Here is a 22,500-nt window from a genome sequence, read left to right as displayed (position 1 = left end):
AGCCTCAGAAACCGAGACACCCTCGTTTCTGTTCATGTATATTACTAAAATACAATAGAAGAATATGCAATTTCATAAATTATATTTTTCTAAAACAAAGTCTTTTAACTTAAAAAGTTAAAACAAGGGTTGAAAAACCTTGTACATTTTTATCATATATAATCTGTAACCCACTGATAACCTTAATTTTGAGATACACTTTTACAAAATTGTAAAATTGTTCTTCCTGTAATTCTTATCAGCAGTTTCTGTGTTTATAGACAGCCCATGCTTTTGAAGTATATGTTCCTCATCATTGTTTTCAGCACTTCTCCAAGTATTTTTAAAGTATTGTAGTACATAATTCATATTTCATTATCATTCAGCAGCATGAGAATTTAGCTTTAGTATAGCATACATAGCTAAAACTCAGACATTCATTTCTGTCCTTAATTTCAACATTTAACTCCCATCTGTTCTTCTCCCTTTTTTCTTTCATTTTTCTGTTTCTGTTTTTTCTCATGCTCTGACATTAAAGTGGTTGCACTGAAAAGACTGCCCTTTTTGAGGAACAGACCGAAGGATAAAGACAAAATGAAGGCCTGCTATCGTCGTTCCATGTGTAAGACCTTATGACAGTTCAGCTTCTTTCAGATGACTACACTGGCTTCCATTACTAATTTTTCACTAACCTTTCTCTGGACTGTGTCAATTTTCTTAATTTTGCAAAATACAGTTTTTCTCTAAAACAAGGAAATAGAAGAAATTTCTTTTTCAAAACTAGCACTGAATTTGCATATATTTATGTTTACTAATACATATATACATATGTTTATTCATACTTATACTTGTAAATTTCCAGTGCTTTCTAAAAGTTGACAGAAAAAAAAACAACAAACTTTGTGTTACTGAGATTTTTTTCCCAAAGAAATTTACTTAAGGAAAATACATTTAGCTTTAGGAATTTATTTCCTTAAATGAACTAAATTAAATACATAAATAAATAAAATGGCCTGTAACCTTTGAAAATGTTTGTCATTATTTAAATAATAGTCCTCTGATTTTTTCTTATTTGAAAGTTAAATGGGTAATTATATAATATATTAAATCACTTTGGATATCATCTCTTTCAGGTTTTTATTGAATGGTATACTTAATTCATAAATGAATAATTTCTTCAATAACCTGCTCTGACCAAGGACTCTGTTACCATGTTCAATAATGATCTTGTATAAGAACTGCTCTCCATCTTACCTTTTTATTCATTCCATTTTTATCATCACAAAAACCACTTATGAAGCGTCCTATTTATATTATACTAAAGCATGGCAGTTATACAGAGTAAAACTCCTTTTTCCTATCTTTAAGAGGGTGGAGATGGGATAAATATATTTACTGAAATTTATCAGCCTTTGGCCTACTCATTTCATTCAACCAAACGCATGTCATGATTCTAACGACCTTGAATTTGTAGTTTTTGGTGTTTACTTGCATTCTTCCATACACAAAGACCAATCATTTATAATACAAAATCTAAGTAAGAGTAATACATTACCCATACTGATTCATTTGCTTTCATTTACATCCCAGCCATGAATGACCTGATGCAGTCCATGGTCCTAGCAGGAGGACAGTGGACAGGTAGTACTGAGAATTTGGAGGTTCCTGATGATATTTCAACTGGTAAAAGAAGGAAAGAATTGGGAGCTATGGCCTTCTCTACTACAGCCATCAACTTTTCAACTGTCAACTCTTCTACAGGCTTCAGATCCAAGCAGTTGGTTAATAATAAAGGTATAGGCTGTCTGCTATTTGCACTGTGGTGTAACTGTTGGCAAAAGAAATTATTATTATATTCCCAGACAGCAACAGCTTTTTAAAAATTGTAAAAATAACCTGTGTTTAAGGAAATGTTCAAATCGTTTACAAATTAAAGACATCTTCCAGAAAAAAAAAAAGACATCCATACAGAGACTAAATTCATTCCTAGGTCTTTTTCATAATAAACAACTATTCAGCTAACAATAACAAAAAGTAAATGATTTCAAGAGTAAGACAAAGGATTGTTAAAGCTTATTTAAAAAACATCTAAAACACTACAACTTCAGAGAGAATTATTTAGAGCAACTCAGGCTCTTTGTAGGGTCACAAGGGGAAATTATTTCATTGCTTTTGATATTTGCGGTAAGCTAGTTAACTTAAATCAGTTATTCTGCTCCTTCTGGTTCCAGTTTCTGGTTCATTCTATGAAATATGTTGAATCAACATGTATTATACATGATTGAGAAAGAATTTCCATGTTCTGAATAAATAAAATTTTATAGTTACTTTGTTAAAAATGTCTTTATATTCATTTTAATATTTTATGTAGATACTACATCTTTTGAAGATATAAGTCCACAAGGTATTAGTGATGATTCTAGTACGGGATCAAGAGTTCACGGTAAGATATAAACTTTATTTAGATAGAACATAGTATATAAAGAATGGAAATGCTAAGACTTGCATTAAATTAATGAACATGGCATTATCAGCAAGCATGTATTTTCTAGCCTGCATCTCATATCTATCTCTGTCATCTCTTCAAACCTAATAATTCCCTTTTGCCCCTTTCAGAGTTTTGTCATCTATTTTAGTCAAGGTTATTTATAAAGTATGCCTAAACTATGCTTCTAGGTAATTTTGTTGACACTTTGGTGTAAGGTTAAAGTTAGGAGATAATCTGCCATTGGTTTAAAAACCCTTGTGAGGCTGGGGAGATAGCTTAAAGGGCTGGAGCAGAAGGCTTCCTTTTCTTGCAGGAAGCCCGGGTTTGGTCCTGGCACTACATGTTCTCCTGCACATAGTGAAGAACAAACTCCCTGCCCCCACTCAGCCCTGCTCCAGGGGGCTCCTTGAGCACTGCAAGATGTGGCTCCCAAACAAAACAAACAAAAGTACTTTGAAAACAGATGTAGTTTAAGAAACCATGTTTTTTTAAATGTTGAGATTTTAAAATTTCTGTGTGGAAAATTACTAAACTAAGTTAATAATACTAAAATGGATAACACCTTAAAGGGATTTCTTCACACATAAACTGGATTTTGTTTTATTTATTGGTGTAGCAATATATGGTTTTGGTTTTGGTTTTTGTCTAGAACCAGTAATGCTCAGGGGTTTCTCTTGGCTCTGCATCCAGGAATCACTCAGTCACTCCTGGTGTTGTTTGGAGGACCATATAGGATGCTGGGGATAGAACCCTAGTTGGCATTGTGCAACGTAAGCACCTTACCCACTATATTATTGCTCTAGTACAGCAAGATAGTTTTCATTGAAACTTATTTGAGAGGAGAAAAAGTGAAAAATACGTGATTGAAAGCCGGAGTCATAGTATAGTGGATTGGGTGCTTGCTTGCACTTGGACAACCCAGATTCCATCTCTGACATCCCATATAGTCCCCTGAGCTCTGCCAGGAGTGATCCCAGAGTGCAGAGCCAGAAGTAGGCTCTGAACTCCACCAAGTGTCCCCAAAAACCAAAATGAGAGAGGGGGGGGGACAGGAAGAGAGAGAGAGATGAAGGGAGAGACAGAGAGAGAAAATGCAGGTATCTCTGGATTGTAAATAAGCAAGCAAAGAAACATAGAGACAAGCAAGGGAGAAACATGTTCAAGGGAGAACATAGGCTTGAACCACAAACTATAAGCAGCATTTTTAAAAGCAGCATAGTTAATGTTAACTGTGGAATTGTTTCCCTTGCATGGAAAGGATTACAGTCACATTAACTATGCAGATGTTCATGGCTTCTCTGCAGTGTAGAAGGTTCTTGTCTGAGCTGTTGAGTCTTAATCCCTACCATTTTGTGTTTGTGTTAATATCATTCTATTCAACTAAGAGTCCTGATGTCCACTTGGAAATCATCTCATGAAATAGCACTTGACTTTTTATTTAATTTTAACTGGTGCTTCAGAATGTCTTGTGTCTGCGGAATTATTTGGAAGTTCCTTTGCTTTCCCTAGAGTCAGCCCTGTGGGCATGCTGAGTCAGTGAAAGCATGCATAATTTCTTCCCAAAGCATTCTGTGGTCAGAATGTAAAGTTTATGTCATCAGCTGGAAATTTTATCATACTGTCTCCTAATTTTTTCATTTAGCTTCAAGACCAGCCAGCCTTGATAGTGGCAGAACATCCACTAGCAATAGCAATAATAATGCTTCACTCCATGAAGTCAAAGGTATGCTGTAGGTAAATTTACTAATATGCTCCATTTATTTCCAGTATTTAAACTAGGAGACTAAGGAGGTTTCTGTAGTAAGGTGTATAATCCAAATAATTTATATGTGTGACATAGTTCCTTGGAACACTTTATACTTTTTACATTGTAACACAAATATATTTAGTGTATTCAAATGTAAAAATAGGAACAGTTATATTTGTTTTTATTTTTTATCTCATAAAATTTTTTATTGTCACCTTCATATTTTATAAATATTCACAGGTCTTTATGTTTTGTCTTTGTTATGAAAATTGTTGTCCTTTACTTGCTCGTGATACTTACACAGCAAACTCATTTTACAGGCAGGGAAGATAGCTCAAAGACTGGAGTGCGTGCTATTTATTCAGGAGCCCTGTCACTACATGGTCTCTGCCCCCACCCCCCACCACACCAAAAAAAAAAAAATCATCTCACCTTACAGAAAATTTTAGAAATGGTTTTAATTTATCCATTTAAATTAGCACCGTAGCACTGTTGTCCCGTTGTTCATCGATTTGCTTGAGCGGGCACCAGTAACGTCTCATTGTGACATTTTTTACTGTTTTTGGCATATTGAATATGCCACGGGTAGCATTTAAGTTAGGGGAATTTAAAAAATGTATTGGTTTTTGAGACACACCTGCAGTGCTCAGGGTTTATTCACTCCTGTATCTGCACTCAGGGATCACTTCTGGTGGGGCTCAGGGAACCGTATGGGATGCTGGGAATTGAACCCGGGCCTGCCTTGTGCAAAGCTAGTGCCCTATCCACTATACTATTGTTCCGGCCCCCAGGAACTTTTTAATATGAGAAGGCAGCTGTGTGACAGATATATAAAGTCTATACAAATAATTTGGGGTGGGGGGTGGCAAGGGTGGTGAATGTCTATTTGGGGTACCATGTGAAACTTGGATTTCCTGCATGCTTTGCAAGAGCTCAGTACATTAAGCATCACTCCAGCTCAAGAATTTTTTTTCAATATTATTGAAAAAGATAGATAAATAGAGAGTTAAGCCACATCCAGTGGTACTGGGGCTAACTCCGACTCTGCACTCAGGAATTATTCCTGGTTGTGCTGAGGGACATTTTGTGCCAGGGACTGAACTGGCTTAAAGGCAAATGTTTGTTTTCCAGTATGCATTCCAAGGTATTGTTTTTATGTAAATGTCTGTAAGCCACCTTGATACCTTCTTTCCCTTAAAGGTATATAGTCTACTCAGATTCTGGTATTTCTTTAGTAGCTATAAAAGTTGATTACAGTAGTTATTCTCTATGGTTTGTTATAATCAAGTCTATTACTACTTTTTGTATAATAAACATGTATTTTTATAATAAACATGTGTATTTATAATTATCTAATACTAAATGTCATTTGTTGATGTTATCTGAAAAACATTGTTTCAAGGACAGATTATTTTTATAATCATGTCCTTATATCTAACAGAAAAAATATAACCTGAAATTGTAAATTATTTTTTCTGATTTGGAAGTTTAAGAAAATTTTCTCCAATTTTTTTTTTCTTTTTGGGTCATACCCGGCGATGCTCAGGGGTTACTCCTGGCTCTGCACTCAGGAATTATTCCTAGTGGTGCTCGGGGGACCATATGGGATGCTTGGAATCGAATCCGGGTTAGCCAGATGCAAGGCAAATGCCCTACCCGCTGTGCTATTACTCCAGCCCCTCCAAAATGTTTCTTAACCTAGGTCAGATTTTTTATGACTATTCTCCTTTCTGATGGAAAAACATAAACAGCTGCCCTTTTTTAAAAAAAAAAAAATGAGAGCCATATCTGGCAGTGCTAAAGGGGTGTTCCTTGCTCTATCCTCAAGAGTGACCTCTGATGATGCTGATGCAGTGCTCGGGATTAAACTTGGGTCAGCTGCATGCTGATTGTATTTCTGATATGATCTCTCAGGCCTGAAAAGCTGTACTTTCTGTCTCAGTATTGGGCTCATGTTTAGTATGTATTGATCAGAATGATTCAGTGCTTTCAAGGAATAGCACAGACATTAAAGAGTATTTTTTCCAAAGTTGTAATTTGTTTTCAGTTCAGATACTCAAACTAAAGGGAACCTCCTAAGGTTTTATAGCCACCATATGCAGTATGGGAAGCAGAAACAATCAGATGATTCAGAAAAGAAATTAAAACTACAATACTATGTAAGTGAGGTCCTATTTTACAGGAAATTTCTAAATAATTACATTATGACCTCTTTTGACTTTCCTAGGTGGCTATTCTTTAAATTATTTTTTCTTTAAGTTTATTCACATAATATGAACAGAAATGCCAAATAAAGACTAATTGATAAGCAAAGAATTAAAAGTGTTAGCATTAGCACAATTTTTGGTTTTAAACTGAAATTTTAAAACTCTTGCAATCATGTTTTCTTTTAAGTTGTGAATTGTTTAGGACTGGAGAGATAGCTCAGTGTTCTAGAATGTAGTACTTTGCATGGAGGAACCCTGAGTTTGATTCCCAGAACTGCATGGTCCCTGAGCACAGCAAGGAGTGACACTGAGAACAGAGGCAAGAGTAGCACATATTGTAGCACTGTCGCACTGTCATCCTGTTGTTCATCAATTTACTCAAGCGGGCAGCAGTAACATCTCCATTGTGAGACTTGTTACTGTTTTTGGCATGTCGAATACATCACAGGGAGCTTGCCAGGCTCTGCTGTGCGGGCGGATACTCTCGATAGCTTGCTGGGCTCTCCGAGAGGAATGGAAGAATGGAACCCGGGCCGGCTGCATGCAAGGCAAGCGCCCTATCCGATGTGCTATTGCTCCAGCCCAGCACATATTATCCACTTATTAATATACTCATCAAATGTCTTGAGATCCTGTTTTTATATAGTCTCTGGCTATATTGGTGAATGCAAATCTTCGCCTGTTTGGATCTGGAACTTAAATTTGTGGTTTCACAAAAAAATTAAAAAGCAGTAACACTAGTGGTGACTGGCATTTTAACTTAATCTTGAAATTCTGTTTGGGGGGTGAGATAATGTAGTAGATAAGGCACTTGCCTTCTACATGGCTAGCCCTGGTTTAGTCCTTGGCATCCAACATGGTCCCCCAAAACTGCCAGTAGTGATCTCATACGTGTAAAGCCAGGAGTAAGCTCTGTGCACCGCTGGTTGTGGCAAGGAAAAACAAGAAACAAAGGGGAAAAAATCTTTGTGGGAAGTTAAGACCCAGTTAATAAGTATTATAACTTATTTAGTTTTCACTCATTTCTTTTACTGACTTCTTAATACATCACTTACTCCAAAAGCAGGTGCCGTTAATATCCAAAGCAGACCACAAAGCCACAGCAGTGGAGAATTTAGTCTGCTTCATGATTATGAAGCTTGGTCCAGCAGTGGTAGCAGTCCAATCCAGTACTTGAAAAGACAAACCAGATCAAGCCCAATGCTTCAGCACAAAATGCCTGAAACATTAGAGAGTCGAACATATCACAAGATAAAAACTGGGTCCCCTGGAAGTGAAGTTGTAACTCTACAACAGTTTTTGGAAGAAAGCAGCAAGCTTACCTCAATACAGGTTAGTTTTCTCTGAAGTTAATTTAAGTGGACAAAATAAAGTTTTATGCTTGAATTTTAGAGCTTTGATTTTTAGTTAAGGAGTACTTAAGGATACCAACAATTTTGTTTTAATTGTCTAATGCGAGTGCTTTTCAACCTCTTAATATTTGTGGGCCAACATCAATCTGCAGACTGATTGTTGAAAACCTGTGATACGAACTGATTCAGGTATATCAGTAGTTCAAACTTTGGGCACCTCTGGGCTGTCATTCATCCACAGATCTGCAGTTGAAACCACTGGTCTAATGTGTAAAGTAAAGTCATGGTTGTATTTCACTATGTTGCTTTTGTTTTTTATCTTAACAGATAAAATCCTCAAGTCAAGAGAATCTTTTAGATGAAGTAATGAAAAGTTTGTCTGTCTCCTCTGACTTTTTGGGAAAAAATAAGCCAGTTAGCTGTGGCCTGGCCAGGTCAGTAAGTGGAAAAGCCCCAGGAGATTTCTGTGATAGACGGACAACTAAACCTGAACAGTTTGTGAGACATGATCCTCGAAAGACTGAGGATGCTTCCTTCACTAGTTCTCCAGGGAAACCTACTCAAGGAAAGAGAAAATTAGTAAAAGAAACTTCTTTGTCAAGACAATCAAAAGATAGTAATCCTTATGCCACTTTACCTCGTGCAAGCAGTGTGATCTCTACTGCTGAAGGAACTACCCGGAGGACAAGCATCCATGATTTTTTAACCAAGGACAGTAGACTACCTGTATCAGTTGATTCGCCACCAGCTACTGCTGATAACAACATCACTGCAGCATCTAGTGAGTACTGTTTGCATCAATGGTCCTTTCATACACTTCACAGTCCCACACATACTGTAGTTTCACATGCACAAAATGACTTAGCTATAACTACACCTCTATATACCCAGACTGGAAACTCAAGAACAGAAAGGTCACATTTTCTAAACCAGACTTTTCCTGCTATTAATACAACTAATGATACATCTAGAATATTAGCTAAAGATTGCATAGAGTCATTTACAGTGGCTCATCCATCTCAGGCATTTTTATCCCTGAATACAGAATTAGTTAGTAATATTAGTGGGTTACCTCCTAGACCAGTCATTAGATTAACTGATCAAGCTTCTGCCTCTTTGGATAAAGCTGCACAAAAAGATAATGAACAATTTTCTGATAATCAGAGCCTTAGCAATAGTAAACCAAAATCTTTTGTAGATAGCAATAATATTACCATTCCTGCATGCCTCTATCCCAGTGGCACAGAAGCCGAGTTGTTAGTTTCTGAAGATAATCAGACTGTTTGGTACGAATATGGTTGTGTATGATTAAAATTGCATAATAGGGGCCGGAGTGATAGTACAGCAGGTAGGGTGTTTGTCTTGCAGGTGGGCAACCTAGGTTTGATATTCGGAACCCCATATAGTCTCCCAAGCACTGCAGGAGTGATTCTTGAGTGTAGAGCCAGGAGTAACCCCTGAGCATTGCCGGGTGTGAATCAAAAAGCCAAAAAATAAAATAAAATAAAATTGCACAATAATAGGGTGCTTGTCATTTGATAGATGTTGACTTCTGTAATCTGGTTTGAAGAGCTGTTAAAAAATATCATTCGGCTAGGCTTATTTTTGTTTTAAAATTGTGGCAACTGTTCGACTGTATTTGATGGCATGTATGTAAATGTGAATGTGTAAGAACATCAAAGCCTGCATGAAATAATGATTGCATTGTGCATTTTCTTGCATGACTTTTAAAACTTTTAAATATTTGTTATTCTATATATTCCTTGTCACTTGATAAGAGATGTTTCTTTGACATGTAGAAGCATGTTAAAATAGTTGCATGTTATTATTACCAAGAAACTATTTTCATGTCATATTTACTTTGTTGCTTTTCAAAAGGATGCTCATTTTCTTGTTTTCCTTTTGCTTTCCTTCCTTTCCTTCTTATCTCTTCTCACTTTTTCCCCAGAACATGCGCTTCATATTGTGCATGTACAGTTTTGGTAAGAAAATATGTATGTAAAAGATGTTATTTCCTTTTGCCATTTAATTATGCCCTCTTTATTTTTAAAGAAATAATTAAAGTTAACACCATGCAGCAAGTTTTAGCTATTGCCCATATTTTATAAGTTTTTCAGATTTCAAACACTGTTAATGCTCATAAATTTAGTGTAATTCTTTTTTTCAAAATAAGAACAAGAAGTTTAAGTGTAACTTATATAGTGAATAGGATCATTTGTTATTTATTTTTTTCCTGAACTTAATCTTAAAAATGAAAGGGTAAATAGCTTCAAGATGACTTTTTTGCTTGGAATCAGTTAACATAGTAATCTTCCCAGTTTTTTTTTTTTGAAAACATACAGTCAAAGAAAAATAAACCAAATCATACTTAATTTGTTGGAAATCTGCATTTTTACTTCTGTTCAAAGGGGAAATTAGTTAATAAAGTAGTAAAGGTGGTTCCTTCAAACCAGGGTTGGTGGGGTAGGAGGCAAGTGTCTTTATCCTGAACTGTCTCTCTGGCCCATTTCAGCGGTCCTTTTTTTCCTTTCAGGTAATTGCAAAAAGGGCCTCTTCATTTAAGGCAAGAATGCTATTGCTGGGGCTGGAGCAATAGCAATAGCTGGAGCAAAAAGGGCATTTGCCTTGCACGCAGTCAACCCAGGTTCAATTCCCAGCATTCCATATGGTCCCACGAGCACTGCCAGGAGTAATTCCTAAGTGCATGAGCCAAGAGTAACCCCTGTGCAATGCTGGGAAAAAAAAAAAAAAGAATGCTACTGCTGAGCTAAATCTCTAACCTTTCTAATACTTTTGTTAATTTTCTTGTTTTGAGGCTATACTAGTGCTCAGGGGTTAGCTTCGTTCCCTGGTCACTCTCAGTGGTACTCAGGAGGACATATGTGGAGCTGGGAATTGAAGCTGGGCCTCCCGTATGCAAAGCATGTGCTCTACCTTTGAGCTATCTGGGTTCCACTTTCATATTCTTTTATTGTTTTTTTGTTTGGGGACCGCACACTGTTACCGCTGGGATGGTGCTCAAGGGATGGAGCTAGGGATAGAACCAAGGGTGCATTGCAGCCTTTGAATCATGTGCCCAGCCATCCCATATAGCACTTTTAAGCAGAATAAGCTGAACTTAATTCTGGAGGAGTATCTCTTAACTCTGTTTCTGTAATGTTTATGTCATTTTGCTTCTGCCTAAAGCTGAGCCTGGCATCTAGAAATGCTTTAAAATGTAACTTCATAAACAGGAAGAAAATTATTATGGTTTATATGTTGTTAAATTATTGTTGTTATTATTATTAGTTGGATCAAATAATAAAGTATAGGAAAATAGAGAGAATCTTTACTTAGTGAAATATTTACCTTTGTAAATTAAGCCAGCTTCTTGTTCTTATCATTTTGTACTTACCAGGAACAGGGACACTTCTGTTTGTATTTTTGATCATAGGTTTTTCTGCTACTTATTAGAATAAAAAGTTATTCTAGTGCAGATAACCAAATGAACATAATCAAACATTTTATTTTCTTAGGATCACCTAAATATTTTCAACATGCAAATACTAATCCTCCTTATTGTCAGTTGTTTCACAGTCATTCCTAGCATTTAAAATTTTTTTGGTGTTGCCCTTTTTAAAAAATAACCTAGCAATAAAATTTAATGGGAAGTATAGGTGATATTATTAGGGTCAAAAATCATTCAAATGTAATATTCTGTGTTATTTCTTTTCAACATTGAGTTAAGAATTACTTTAAATAGTTCAACATTTTAGGGGCTGGAGAGATACTGCAATAGGGAGGGTGCTTGTCTTGCACACGATCAACCTTCATTTGATTTCTGGCACCCTATGTACTTCCCCAACACCATTAGGAGTGATCCCTGAGTGCAGAGCCAGGAGTAAACTCAAAGCCCCACCAGGTGTTACAAAACAAAAACAGAAGAATCTAACTTTTTAAGATAGTAGTCTGATAAACTTTACATTTATTTATGCAGTATATATTGAGAATCATTTGCCATTATATTAAACACATGATTATGAAAAAATTGACTTAGAGGACTGGAGGAATAGTATAGGAGTTAAAGTGATTGCCTTGCATGTTGCCTATCTTGGTACCACATGTGGTCACCCTAAGTACTGCCAGTAGTAAGTTCTATTGCCTATGAGTGTGACCCCTCGCCCAACAAAAAAAAGGAAGAAAAGAGAAAAAGAAAAGAAAATTAGATTTACATGTAAAAATTTTGGTGTGAAGGGTGCGTTCGGACCACACGTAGTAATCAGAACACTAAGTAGGGCTGAAGACTGAAGCAGAGACTCCTGCATGCAAAACATGTGCTTCAACCTTTTGAGCCAGAACCCTGACCCAGGAAAACAATGTTTCCCAAGATAATTCAAATTACTTTGGTTATACACATTCCATATTTTCAAAAAGAGCATACTATGCATGTAAGACATAATGTAAGTATAGATGTCGTGAGTGTTGTCTGAGAACAACGACTAGATACCATCCAGAGGGGACCAGAGCCAGTACAATAGGTAGGGCTTTTGCCTTGCATGTGGCTGACCTGGGTTCAATTCCCTGTAGCCCAATATGGTTCCTTGAACACTGCCAAAAGTGATCCCCAAAACAAAAAAATAAAAATTTTACCCAGAAACTATGATTATCTCTGGAGTCACAAAAATTCCCTTAAAATATTAATTTCTTACTTATTTGTTAACCAGAAGTTTTATCTGCAGAGAGAAATCAAGAATGAAATCTTCCAGATACCCCCCAAATTTTAAAAAAATAATAATAAGAAGAAGAAGAATTTTCAAGAGAAAAGTTGAAGCAGCTTCTAGTTGAACAGCTACATGTTTCTTCCTCTGTCATCACCTTTGATACTCTATGGCTTCACAAAGGATTGTTTGAAATACTATGTGAAGGCTCAGTTCCCTTATAAATGATTCTGCCACTTATAAATTTATATTGCTAGCAACTTAGTTCCCCTTGACCAGATAAAAGCAGTTTTACCTGCCTGTATAATATACCTCAAACTTTCTAAGTAAATGATACAAATACTCCATTGTTGTTACTTCTACAGTTGCATGGGATATTAATTTTTGTTTTAAAATTTTATGTGATCATTTCATATAGTAAGTAAACCTGAATGATTCTAGGATGAACTATTCAGGAAGAAATGAATACATTAGTAATAAATTTTATTTTATTTATTTTTGGACTGGAGTGATAGCACAACGGGTAGAGCATTTGCCTTGCACGCAGCGGACCGGTTTCAAGTCCTCCATCCCTATTGGAGAGCCCAGCAAGCTACAGGAGAGTATCCCACCCGCATGGCAGAGCCTGGCAAGCTACCCATGGCATATTTAATATGCCAAGAACAGTAACAACAAGTCTCACAATGGAGACATTACTGGTGCCCGCTCGAGCAAATCGATGAATAACGGGACAACAATGCTACAGTGCAGTGCTTATTTATTTTTGAGTTTGGGGCTCACACCCTGCTGTGCTCAGGGTTTAGTCCTGGCTCTGTGCTCAGAGATCACTCCTGGGAGGGTTTGAGAACTATATGGGGTGCTGGGGACCAAACCCAGATCGGCTTCATGTAAGACAAGTGCCTGCCCACTATACTATCTCTCCAGCCCCAGTAATAGCTTTTAAAACATCAAGTTCAATAGCCAGAGAAAGAGAGAGAGATCTCAGTGTACTGGGCACTGGTTTTGTATGCATGAGACTCAGGATTGATCCCTGGAACTCGCACTGCATGGTTCCCTGAGCACCAAGATCCCCAAGTACTGTGCCAAGAATCAGTGGATAAAGCCCCCAAACCCAAAACAACTGAAAACAACAAACACCATTTTTTTTAAGTAATTAGCTATTGGATAAATAAATTTCCATGTTAGCTTCGTTCCTGCTTTACTAAGTGAGAGTGCTATGGTTTCTGATCTTCATGAAGTGTATTTTTTTTAACCTTTGATTAAATAACATGAAATGCTTTTCTCCTGCAGATGTGGACAAAGTACAAGAAAGCAGAAATTCAAAAAGCAGGTCTAGGGAGCAACAAAGCTCCTAATTCTTTTACCCACTACATGACATGTGGGCAAGTGGTGAGTTTCTTGCTTAAAATGTAAATGAGATTAGTCTCATTTATACAGACTAACTGCATTATATTTAAGAAGTGCTCATTGCATTAACAGATGTAAATATTGCTTGCTTAATTCGTGACTTTCTGTACGCCTTACTAGTAAAACAAGATTAGTTGATTGCCATTTAAGTTTTATTTTTCAGTGCAAGAAACCTTTAAAAAATTATTTATCCCCTCATTGTAAAATGATTTAAAACTTCCTTTCTCAGTTTGAAGTCTTTATGTTTTTGTGGTAGGAGTGCATCTTCCCCACATTTATCTCATTAATTGAGAATAAATGCCTTTTCTAAGATGAGTTACTTAAAAATTTGCTTGTGACTGTCAATCTCATTTCTATAGCAATGTTTAGTGCATGCTGTTCCTATAGTGGCTGCTCTGTATTTTACATCTCTCTTATCTTCAAGCATTTCTTATTTTTTCTTTCTTCTTTCTATCTTCCAACTATATACAGAGAGAAAAGTGTCCTTCAGTTTCTCAGTATGAAGCCTTTTTTTCTGAAGTAACAAGACACCCAACTATAGGAAACATTTAAAAAATATCTTTAAGGAGACTTTAAACAATCCTTCGTGACTAGAGCAGGCAAGAAATACAAATCTTCCTTCCTTGAATCAAGGAGCACTACTGGAGTCAACTGCCAAAATTGTTAGGTTTTAGGACTTATTATACATTGTACTGTTAAAATCTGATGAATAAAGGATATTCTCTCACTAAGGACCAAGTATTGGAAGGTTTCAAGAAAGACTCCAAGAACAATCTACTTCTTTTATCATTTGTTTATGAATATTTCCATGTTTGCTTAATGCTTCTGCTAAGTAGTAGCCAAAATCTAGCCATTTATATTTAGTTGTGTAAATCTAATTAAATGCTGTAGTATGTTGTGGAATGTACTATATATTAAGATACAGAGGACATTGTTTTGGCATGTCAGAGCCTTATTTGGCTAGCCGACTGCATGTGTGTGTGGGTGTGGGTATGGGTATGTGTGCGTGTGTTTTAAGCCATTTATTTTTTGTGTGCTGCAAAAGAAATTCGGTTATAAATCTCAAGAACATAATGAGACTATAAAAATTACATTTAGTATTAATCTTTCTGTATTCCCCATTAACACTAAGCATTCATTTTGTTCATGGATCCAAGGTGGTAAGAGTGTTTTTCTGAAACTTCTTAGTAAGGTAGTTTTCAAGAAAATAATATTCCCAAGAAAAAGCTGTTGTATTTTAATTCATTCCCTTTCTTTAGCATTCAGTTATGTATGTGTGTGTGTTTTTAACTTGAGAGCTGACTGTTGCTTAAGAAGTTTTCTTATGACAAAATTAATGTAAATAACTTACATTTTTCCAGAAACTCATTTATTAAGGTTATTGTTTATTAATAAGAATTTTTCTGCTTTCTTTATAATATTACATATTAAAGTTGGTAGCTATTATTGGTACTTTTGAAATATTTGTATGAATTTGTTACCTTAAACATTTGAGGGAAGCACAAAAAAAGTAAATTCAGTTAACCCAGGGAAACATCAATATTTTGTAGCTCCAGTTTTATAACACAGTTTTATTTTCTTATGCATTCAAAAACGCATTGGTACTTATTAATGAAATTTTTTTTATTTAACATAAATATCAGAATATTCTTAATGGTCTGAAATGAAAAATATAATGACTTTTTGTTTTAACAGTATACTTCTTAGGCTTTCATTACCAGCTCGAAATATCTTTTTGGAATAATTTCATATCCTATTGTGTGTGGTTTATGAACTGTGTTTTATTACTAACCCAGTAGCATGAGAAATATGTGTCTCCCTCCCTAGTTCTTCCCTACTTTATTTAGTAGGCTGATAGCATGTTGTATTCATAATCTACTTTCAGAAAGCCCAATCTAAGAAGAAAGACAGCATGTGTAGTTAACCAGAAATTGAAATGGAAGTTAGATAATTTGGATTTATTTAACTTAATTCTGTCATTAATTTAGATTTTGCCACCAAATAATGCTGTAAAGTTATGTCACTTATAAACTCTTGAATGAAAGGTGCTATGTAAGTGTAAATACAAAAGATTCTTACTAAAATACAAATATTGCACAACAGACATATTTAAAATCTATTCTCTAGATTTTGAAACATTATCTCTCCAACCTGACTCCCTAGATCCAAGTATCAATTTGATAACGGACATCAGGGCTATCTAGAGACACTTGCGTGTAAAAAAATGTAAATTCATTTTTAGGTGGATAAATTGAGAGTAAATACAGATATATGTTTAGCTAAATACTTTAAGTGGGTAATTTAGATTTATATTAACTAGCATCTAATTTGCACAACTAGGACACATCCCAGGACAGTGACTGAAAGCTGAAATTTAATTAGTAAGAGTTGTCCCAATGAGGTGAATGCTATCAGAGCTTAACCTCTCCAGAACAGTAATCCTACAACAGGGAACATTCCACACAAGTAGTACATTATTGCTTAGAGTAGAAAATGCTTAAGGGCCGCCTATGAAGTACTGAATCTAAGCAGCCTGGCCCTGAGAAAATGCAATTAGAGGAACCAAGGGAACACTTGAAGATACTGCAAAAGTATCAATTTCCCCATTATATTCATCACTGTTTTTGTACCTTTTCAAGGACTAGGTAATAACCATAGGAACATTTTATTTTCCAAAAATATTAACTTAAATACCAGTTTAGTAGAAAGTCACTTTTTTTCCCTTAAACTTACACCAAACAAAATTGTGGCCAACTATAAACTAACTGACCATTTTCCTTTTTTAGGCCAGAAATGCTTGTAGTTTTCTTAATTCAGTTCTAATTTAAGACCTCAATCCCCAGTGAAAGCTGATCAGAGGACAAGTGACTTAGTACAGTGGGTAGAACACTTGCCTTGCAAGCAGCCAACCTAGGTTCAGTCTCCAGCACCCTATAAGGTCTCCTGAGCTGAATCTGGCTCCAAAACAAAGCTGAAGAATTCAATATAAAGGGCAATCATTCTGGCCCAGAGCTCCCATCATATAGCACTTCCCATCGGCCATGTGGATATGTTTGGTCCAAATTTTTGAACTGGTGGTTACCAAAGAGTTCACAAAATAGGTTTGTATGTAGCACCTTTCATGCAAGGCATGGTAAGAGCCTATTAAAAAGCACTGTGCATATTACAGAATTACAGCCACCTCACAGATTATAGCCTGCTCTATCTTACCGGTTTGTTAAGAAGTGGAAAGATGTACCAATCTGAAATTAAAATTAGGAGTAATTATGTATGCTAATGACTTTGTATTTTAAGTTTTATGATAAAAATGAATTTCTTTTCTTTTCTGATACATTTAGTCCTGAGATTTTTGCTTTCTTTTAAGCCTTGAATGAATAATACAAAAGAAGAGATCCCATTTTATAAAGTAAACCGTGATGTACATGTTGAAACATTTGGACAACAATGAAAATGCTTTATGGATAAAGTTGTACTTATAACACCCTTTAACAAAACCTGATTTTAGATTTTTTTTTCAAATCATGGGTTCTCTTTTTCTAAGTTCATCATTGTATTTATAATTGTTATTAAATACCAAATCAAATAATATAAAAAGCTGTAACATTTCCTTTACAAGTACTAAGAGATTTACAATGCTATTAAGGGATTTGGATTTGAATGGCAAAATGTTACTACTTGGCAATACGTAAAACAGTCACAGTTCAATTCATAACAAAAGACACCATAGCTTGGTTGATTTTGTATTTCTAAAACCAAACACTTTTCATTTTAGTCTTTAACTTTATTCCTTAAAGTTTTTAATTGGTTTAACATTCACTTATCAAACTGCTATAAAAAGAAATAAAACAGGTGATTTTTGTAACAAGTAGTTAGTAATCATTTTAAAAATAACACAATCTTAACCAAATGCTGTACTTTGATTTTCTTGTTTCCTAGAGAACTTATTTTCACATATAGCTTAGGTCCCTGTTTAAATACTGCTCTCCTACTAAATCATTTAGGGATAAATATTGAGGTTATGTGAGAGAGGGTGGGAAGAGAGAGAGGAATTTGCGTATGTGTTGTCAATCACAAAATAACTTGAAGTGCAATCTAATAGTTATAGAAACAAATCTCTCACTTTTATGTATCATATTTTAGAAGGCAAAATGTTAAGAGAACGCAGCCAACCTTGAATTCTTGTGTAGAATGCTCTTTTTAGGTCTGTTTTCAAGCATAAGGTATAGAAGGGCAGTTTGTCCAGTTAAGGTCCTCCGTGTCTTTGTAATAATTTTAGATGTAGGGCAACCTGAATTTCTTCTTTAAAATATGGGAAATGATGAAAGCTAACACGGCACCTAAGAATTTATGGAGAACTTTTCTTACTGATAAGAATTTTGTTGTTGTTGTTTTAGAGTAACCCAGCAGTGTTTAGGGCTTAATCCTGACTGTGCTCAGGGATCATTCCTGGTGGGACTGGGGGGGTCATATGCTGTGCTAATCTGATTAAACCCGGGTTGGCCTCATGGAAGTCAAATCCCTACCCGCTTTACTCTCTCCAGGTACTAAATTGACCTATCTTAAATATAGTTTATATTTTATGAGAATTCTGCCATGGTAGTGCCAGGGGTTAAAGCCCATGCTTTGCATGCACCCAGGTTTGATCTCTTGCACTAGGTGCTCTCCTGAACATCTCGAGTGTAGCCTTGGAGTTCTCCAGTTATGGCTAGGGTTAAGCCCTGGCACTAAGGGCCTGAACAGCACTGAATCCTCAGGCCCTAGCATTGAACTGCTGCCCAGTTGGGCTCATTTGGCCAGAGTCACTAGGAGGGAACCCTATGCCTCCTGAGCACTGTTGGGGAGAACCTCCAAAATTCAACCAGGAGTAAACATCTGATTATTAGACATTTTAAAGTTTTATTTTGCCTTTTAGCAACAGATTAGTGTCTCTGCCAGAGGGAAATTTGAATGATCAAACAAGAAAATATGTTAATCATAAAAATATTCCATTTGATTCCTTGTACTAAAGGAAAACATAATTCTCATGACATTGTTTTTGTAGTTAAGTTTTTGTCAGACCCTCAACTGAAGGGTTTTATTTTAATTTGAGGAAAAATGTGAATGTTCCTCTATTATTGACCTGTCTTCTTATAAGACAACTGACAATAGATTAGTGTAGATTCTTTTAGTATTTCATAAGCCATAGTTCAAAGGAGACAAATTTAAATAGAACAAAGAGAAGTTTGTTCAAGTATATTCACATTTCTAATCTCTGAACAATTCCTAAACAAATCCTTAATGACTTATCTAATTGTTAGTTTTAAAATTAATTCTAGGCTCAGTATGTAGCTTAGCAGTTTGGATGTGTAAGGTCCTGGTTTCAATCCCCAGTATCACTAAAATAAGTTAATTGTATTAGAATAATGGTAAAACATTTTCCATTTGAGTGTTTTTCTATATTAAAACTTTATAGATATCCTTCATGGAAAGTTAACTTCCACTAGGGGAAAAAATGGTTTATAAACACCAAATAATAGTGTTTGCCTTTGGTTCCTCATCACCCATATTTTATTTCAGGCACCTTAGTTTACAAACTTATAGGTGGGTTTTCATACATGAAATACGAAATGCTCTTTCTGCAGATTTCTTACTCCTCATTCCACATTCTCTAAAGATAGACATTATCAGTAATTTATTTCTATATTCTTTTTGATTTCTTTGCCTATACTAACAAGTATACTTTTATATGTGCTATTTTTTGCAACTTGTTTTCATCTATAATGACCACCGTAAAGATGGTAGTTAATATGTTAGTCAGTTCGTCTTTAGTCTCAGTGTTAATTTATTCTTAATTACCTAAGGTTTTCCTGTAATGAATAATTGTCTTGAGGAGTTAGAGGATGAATTGTCTGTCTGAAATGACTAAAATTACCTACTATTTTCTTTTTAAAATATCCTTGGGGTGGGAATGTGGGTCAGATGGAGAGCATGTACCTAGCATATTAAATGGCTCTGGGTTCTACCCCCAGTATCAAAAAATGTAAGAACTTTTGAATTTAGATCACATATTTCTCCTAAGATGATTTTGATGGTCATCAATCCTAGGTGCTAAGTAGTCTTAATTCTTTAAGTGCTATTTGTAAATTATAAACAGGAAGAACAACATTCAGAAATAAATTTATTCTAAGCATTTTCCAAGTTAGCTGTTTGTTTATTGGGGGGGGGGGCTCCCAAGCAGTACTCAGGAGGTCTGAGGCCTCTCCTCAAGGTGTTGGGTGGCGAGGCCTCCAGGGCTGAATGGGGATGGTGGTAACTAGCATGTGGTGCCAGAGACCAAACTCAGGTGCTTGTGCATGCAAGGCATGCACCCTTGACCACTGAGTCATTTCTCTAGCCCCAAATTAGGTGTTTTTATCAAAATTTATTATTATTGGATCATGTCCTGTATTCTTCACAAAAGTGAGAAAGTCTTCAGGGCTCAATCCCATAGTTGCATCATTAGTCATTGGATGAAAGTATACCTTTTCATGTCCACCTTCCAAAAAAGCAGAATCCAGAACAAATTTCACATCTCCATGGTCACAAAAGAGTGCCAAGGGTGTGGCACAGCCTTGTCGAACTTGGAGTTTTTCAAGCATGGCTGATTCATCAGCAAATCGCAGATTTCCACTTCCAACACCTAACTGTTTGGCAAGATCATTTAAATTAATTTGTCTATCATGAAGAACTGTCACCAGCCAGTAGCCTTTTTTCTTTTTGTCTTTAAGAAATAAGTTCTTACTGTGTGCTCCTTTCAAATGCTGGATATAAGGCATCATTTCTTCAACTGTAAAGACCTGTAAACATGACAGTAAGGTTAAGAATGAATACATGTATACATACACACACTTCACATTTACAGGGCCATCGTTTTGACTGCTGAAAAGAGGTAAGGTTGGGGATACTCAATGCCTTGGGTTTCATCACTGTTATAAACCCACCCCCAGCACATTAACAAGTAGTAAGCCCTTCCCATCTTAGTTACTCCTTGAGAAATCAAGCGGGCTCTGTATGCCAGTATTATATGTTTCAGTAAAAAGGATTTTATTTTAAACACACGACGTGCAGGGTAGTCCAGACTGGGTTTTCAGCATACATATGTGACAACCTCCATGCTACAAATAACCACAGGGAGGGCAACTGATAATGTCAAGAAAGCAAGAGAATGCGACCCTGTGGGAGGGAGGTCAAAGAATGAAAGGATTCTGATGTTAAATATGTCAAGGTGAGAAAGATCGATTCCTAATATACCTTTGAAAATAATCATCTGGGGCTGGAGCGATAGATGGCACAGGGGGTAGGGCATTTGCCTTGCACCCAGCTGATCCGGGTTCGATTCCCAGCATCCCATATGGTCTCCCGAGCACCGCTAGGAGTAATTCCTGAGTGCATGAGCCAGGAGTAACCCCTGTGCACCGTCAGGTGTGACCCAAAAAGAAAAAAAAAAATCATCCGCACATACATCGTCCATACATGTCTTTGTAGCACCCTTAACTACACATTAGTTTCCGTTAATATTGCAATGCAATCTTCTCATCACTAAATCACGTAAGAATGTAAAAACTACTATGCTTGATGTCCTGCTATAGATGTTTGATACCTGATAAATTTAGCCACTACATGGACGATTTACTTCTTGGAAACTGTAGATGCAAAAGACCTCAATGTTGGCTAAATTCTCGTGAATGTGATCATGTCACTACCGGAGGGAAACATACGTTTTCTCGCTATACACCTGAGAATTTTTATTCCTTCGTAATCTAACCTGCGAAATGCCCTGAGGAACGACGTTCCTGGGGCACAGTGTCCCAAACCTCACACGCTGGACACCGCAGCAGAGCCCACCGAGTAGACCCGGGTGTTGGGGCAGGGGCACCTCACCTCAGGGTGCTCCACGACCTCGGTGCGGATGGCCAGGGCGCCGAGGCGCTGCTCCAGCGCGGCCCGCAGCGCAGAGCTCGCCATGCTGAGACGTGGCCGCAGCAAGCCGAGGGGCGGAGGAACTGCGCGAGGCCGCGCGGCCGCCGCCCACGGAAGTGCTCAGAGCGCGGTCCCGGAAGCCCCGGGAACCCCACGCCCCCCTGGAGAGGATCGCTCCGGTTCTCAGCGCTTTATTGGAACCATTTAAACAGGCTGGCTTGGGGAGCCGTAGTACAGCGTCTAGGGCTTATCCCGTGCATGCGGGTTCGATCTTCGGCGGCGTCGCATAAGGTTCCCCGAGACCCGCCGGGAATAACCCCCGAGCACTCCTGGGTGTGGCCTCAAAACAAAAAATGTTTTAGAAGTTACTGGAGGGGTCATCCGTGGGGTGCAAATGAAAGCTTAAGACCTTCCGAAAACAGTAAAATATGAGTTCATACACGCGGAACAGACAGAGGGAATTAGAAGGGGGGCTCCCAGAGGATACAATTTAACATATGTTTAAGAGCACAATTTAAAAATTAAGCTTATTCTTGTTTTCCTTTAAAGACCCCAATTCTTTCGTCTTCGATATATATTTGGGGGTGGGAGAACACCGGGCTGTACTCAGATCTTATTCCTGACTCTGCTCAGGGAAGGAACCCAGGTAGGCTGTGTGGGAGGCAATCGCCCTACCGCCCTGATA

General features: G+C 36.8%; 2 protein-coding genes across 8 annotated transcripts in view; one reads left to right on the top strand and one right to left on the bottom strand.

Annotated features, from left to right (window-relative positions):
- The window catches only part of CCDC88A (coiled-coil domain containing 88A), a 140,099-nt gene extending 120,051 nt beyond the window's left edge, over positions 1-20,048 (top strand). For 2 of the 7 annotated variants that reach the window (XM_055119705.1, XM_055119700.1), the window contains exons 26-33: positions 518-601; positions 1,570-1,773; positions 2,351-2,422; positions 4,110-4,190; positions 7,485-7,753; positions 8,101-8,554; positions 13,761-13,859; positions 14,349-20,048. In XM_055119705.1, the coding sequence (XP_054975680.1) occupies positions 518-601; positions 1,570-1,773; positions 2,351-2,422; positions 4,110-4,190; positions 7,485-7,753; positions 8,101-8,554; positions 13,761-13,825 (1,229 nt within the window). In that variant the 3' untranslated portion in view covers positions 13,826-13,859; positions 14,349-20,048. Of the gene's footprint in view, positions 1-517; positions 602-1,569; positions 1,774-2,350; positions 2,423-4,109; positions 4,191-7,484; positions 7,754-8,100; positions 10,102-13,760; positions 13,860-14,348 lie in introns of those variants that run through there. The other 5 variants (XM_055119701.1, XM_055119703.1, XM_055119704.1 and 2 more) reach the window with 5 other exon arrangements.
- A 145-nt stretch (positions 20,049-20,193) lies between these two features.
- Positions 20,194-22,263, bottom strand: LOC101540819 (prolyl-tRNA synthetase associated domain-containing protein 1). The gene is made up of 2 exons (XM_004609290.2): positions 21,777-22,263; positions 20,194-20,692 (listed from the first exon to the last, which is right to left on the bottom strand). Exons 1-2 carry the CDS (start codon positions 21,858-21,860, stop codon positions 20,258-20,260), a joined length of 519 nt encoding a protein of 172 aa, XP_004609347.2. The 5' UTR covers positions 21,861-22,263; the 3' UTR covers positions 20,194-20,257.
- Positions 22,264-22,500: the final 237 nt, after the last annotated feature.

The sequence above is a fragment of the Sorex araneus genome, chromosome X, assembly GCF_027595985.1.
Source record: "Sorex araneus isolate mSorAra2 chromosome X, mSorAra2.pri, whole genome shotgun sequence".
In the NCBI taxonomy this organism is placed as follows: domain Eukaryota; kingdom Metazoa; phylum Chordata; class Mammalia; order Eulipotyphla; family Soricidae; genus Sorex; species Sorex araneus.
The sequence above is the reverse complement of the archived record's forward strand: the minus strand, read 5'-3'. Positions and strand labels throughout refer to the sequence as shown.

Excerpts from the sequence above, each read along its gene's own strand:
- LOC101540819 (XM_004609290.2), bottom strand. The coding sequence starts at position 21,860 with ATGGCGAGCTCTGCGCTGCGGGCCGCGCTGGAGCAGCGCCTCGGCGCC. Across the intron at positions 20,693-21,776 it reads AGGTCGTGGAGCACCCTGAG|GTCTTTACAGTTGAAGAAAT; the intron begins GTGAGGTGCCCC and ends TCATGTTTACAG.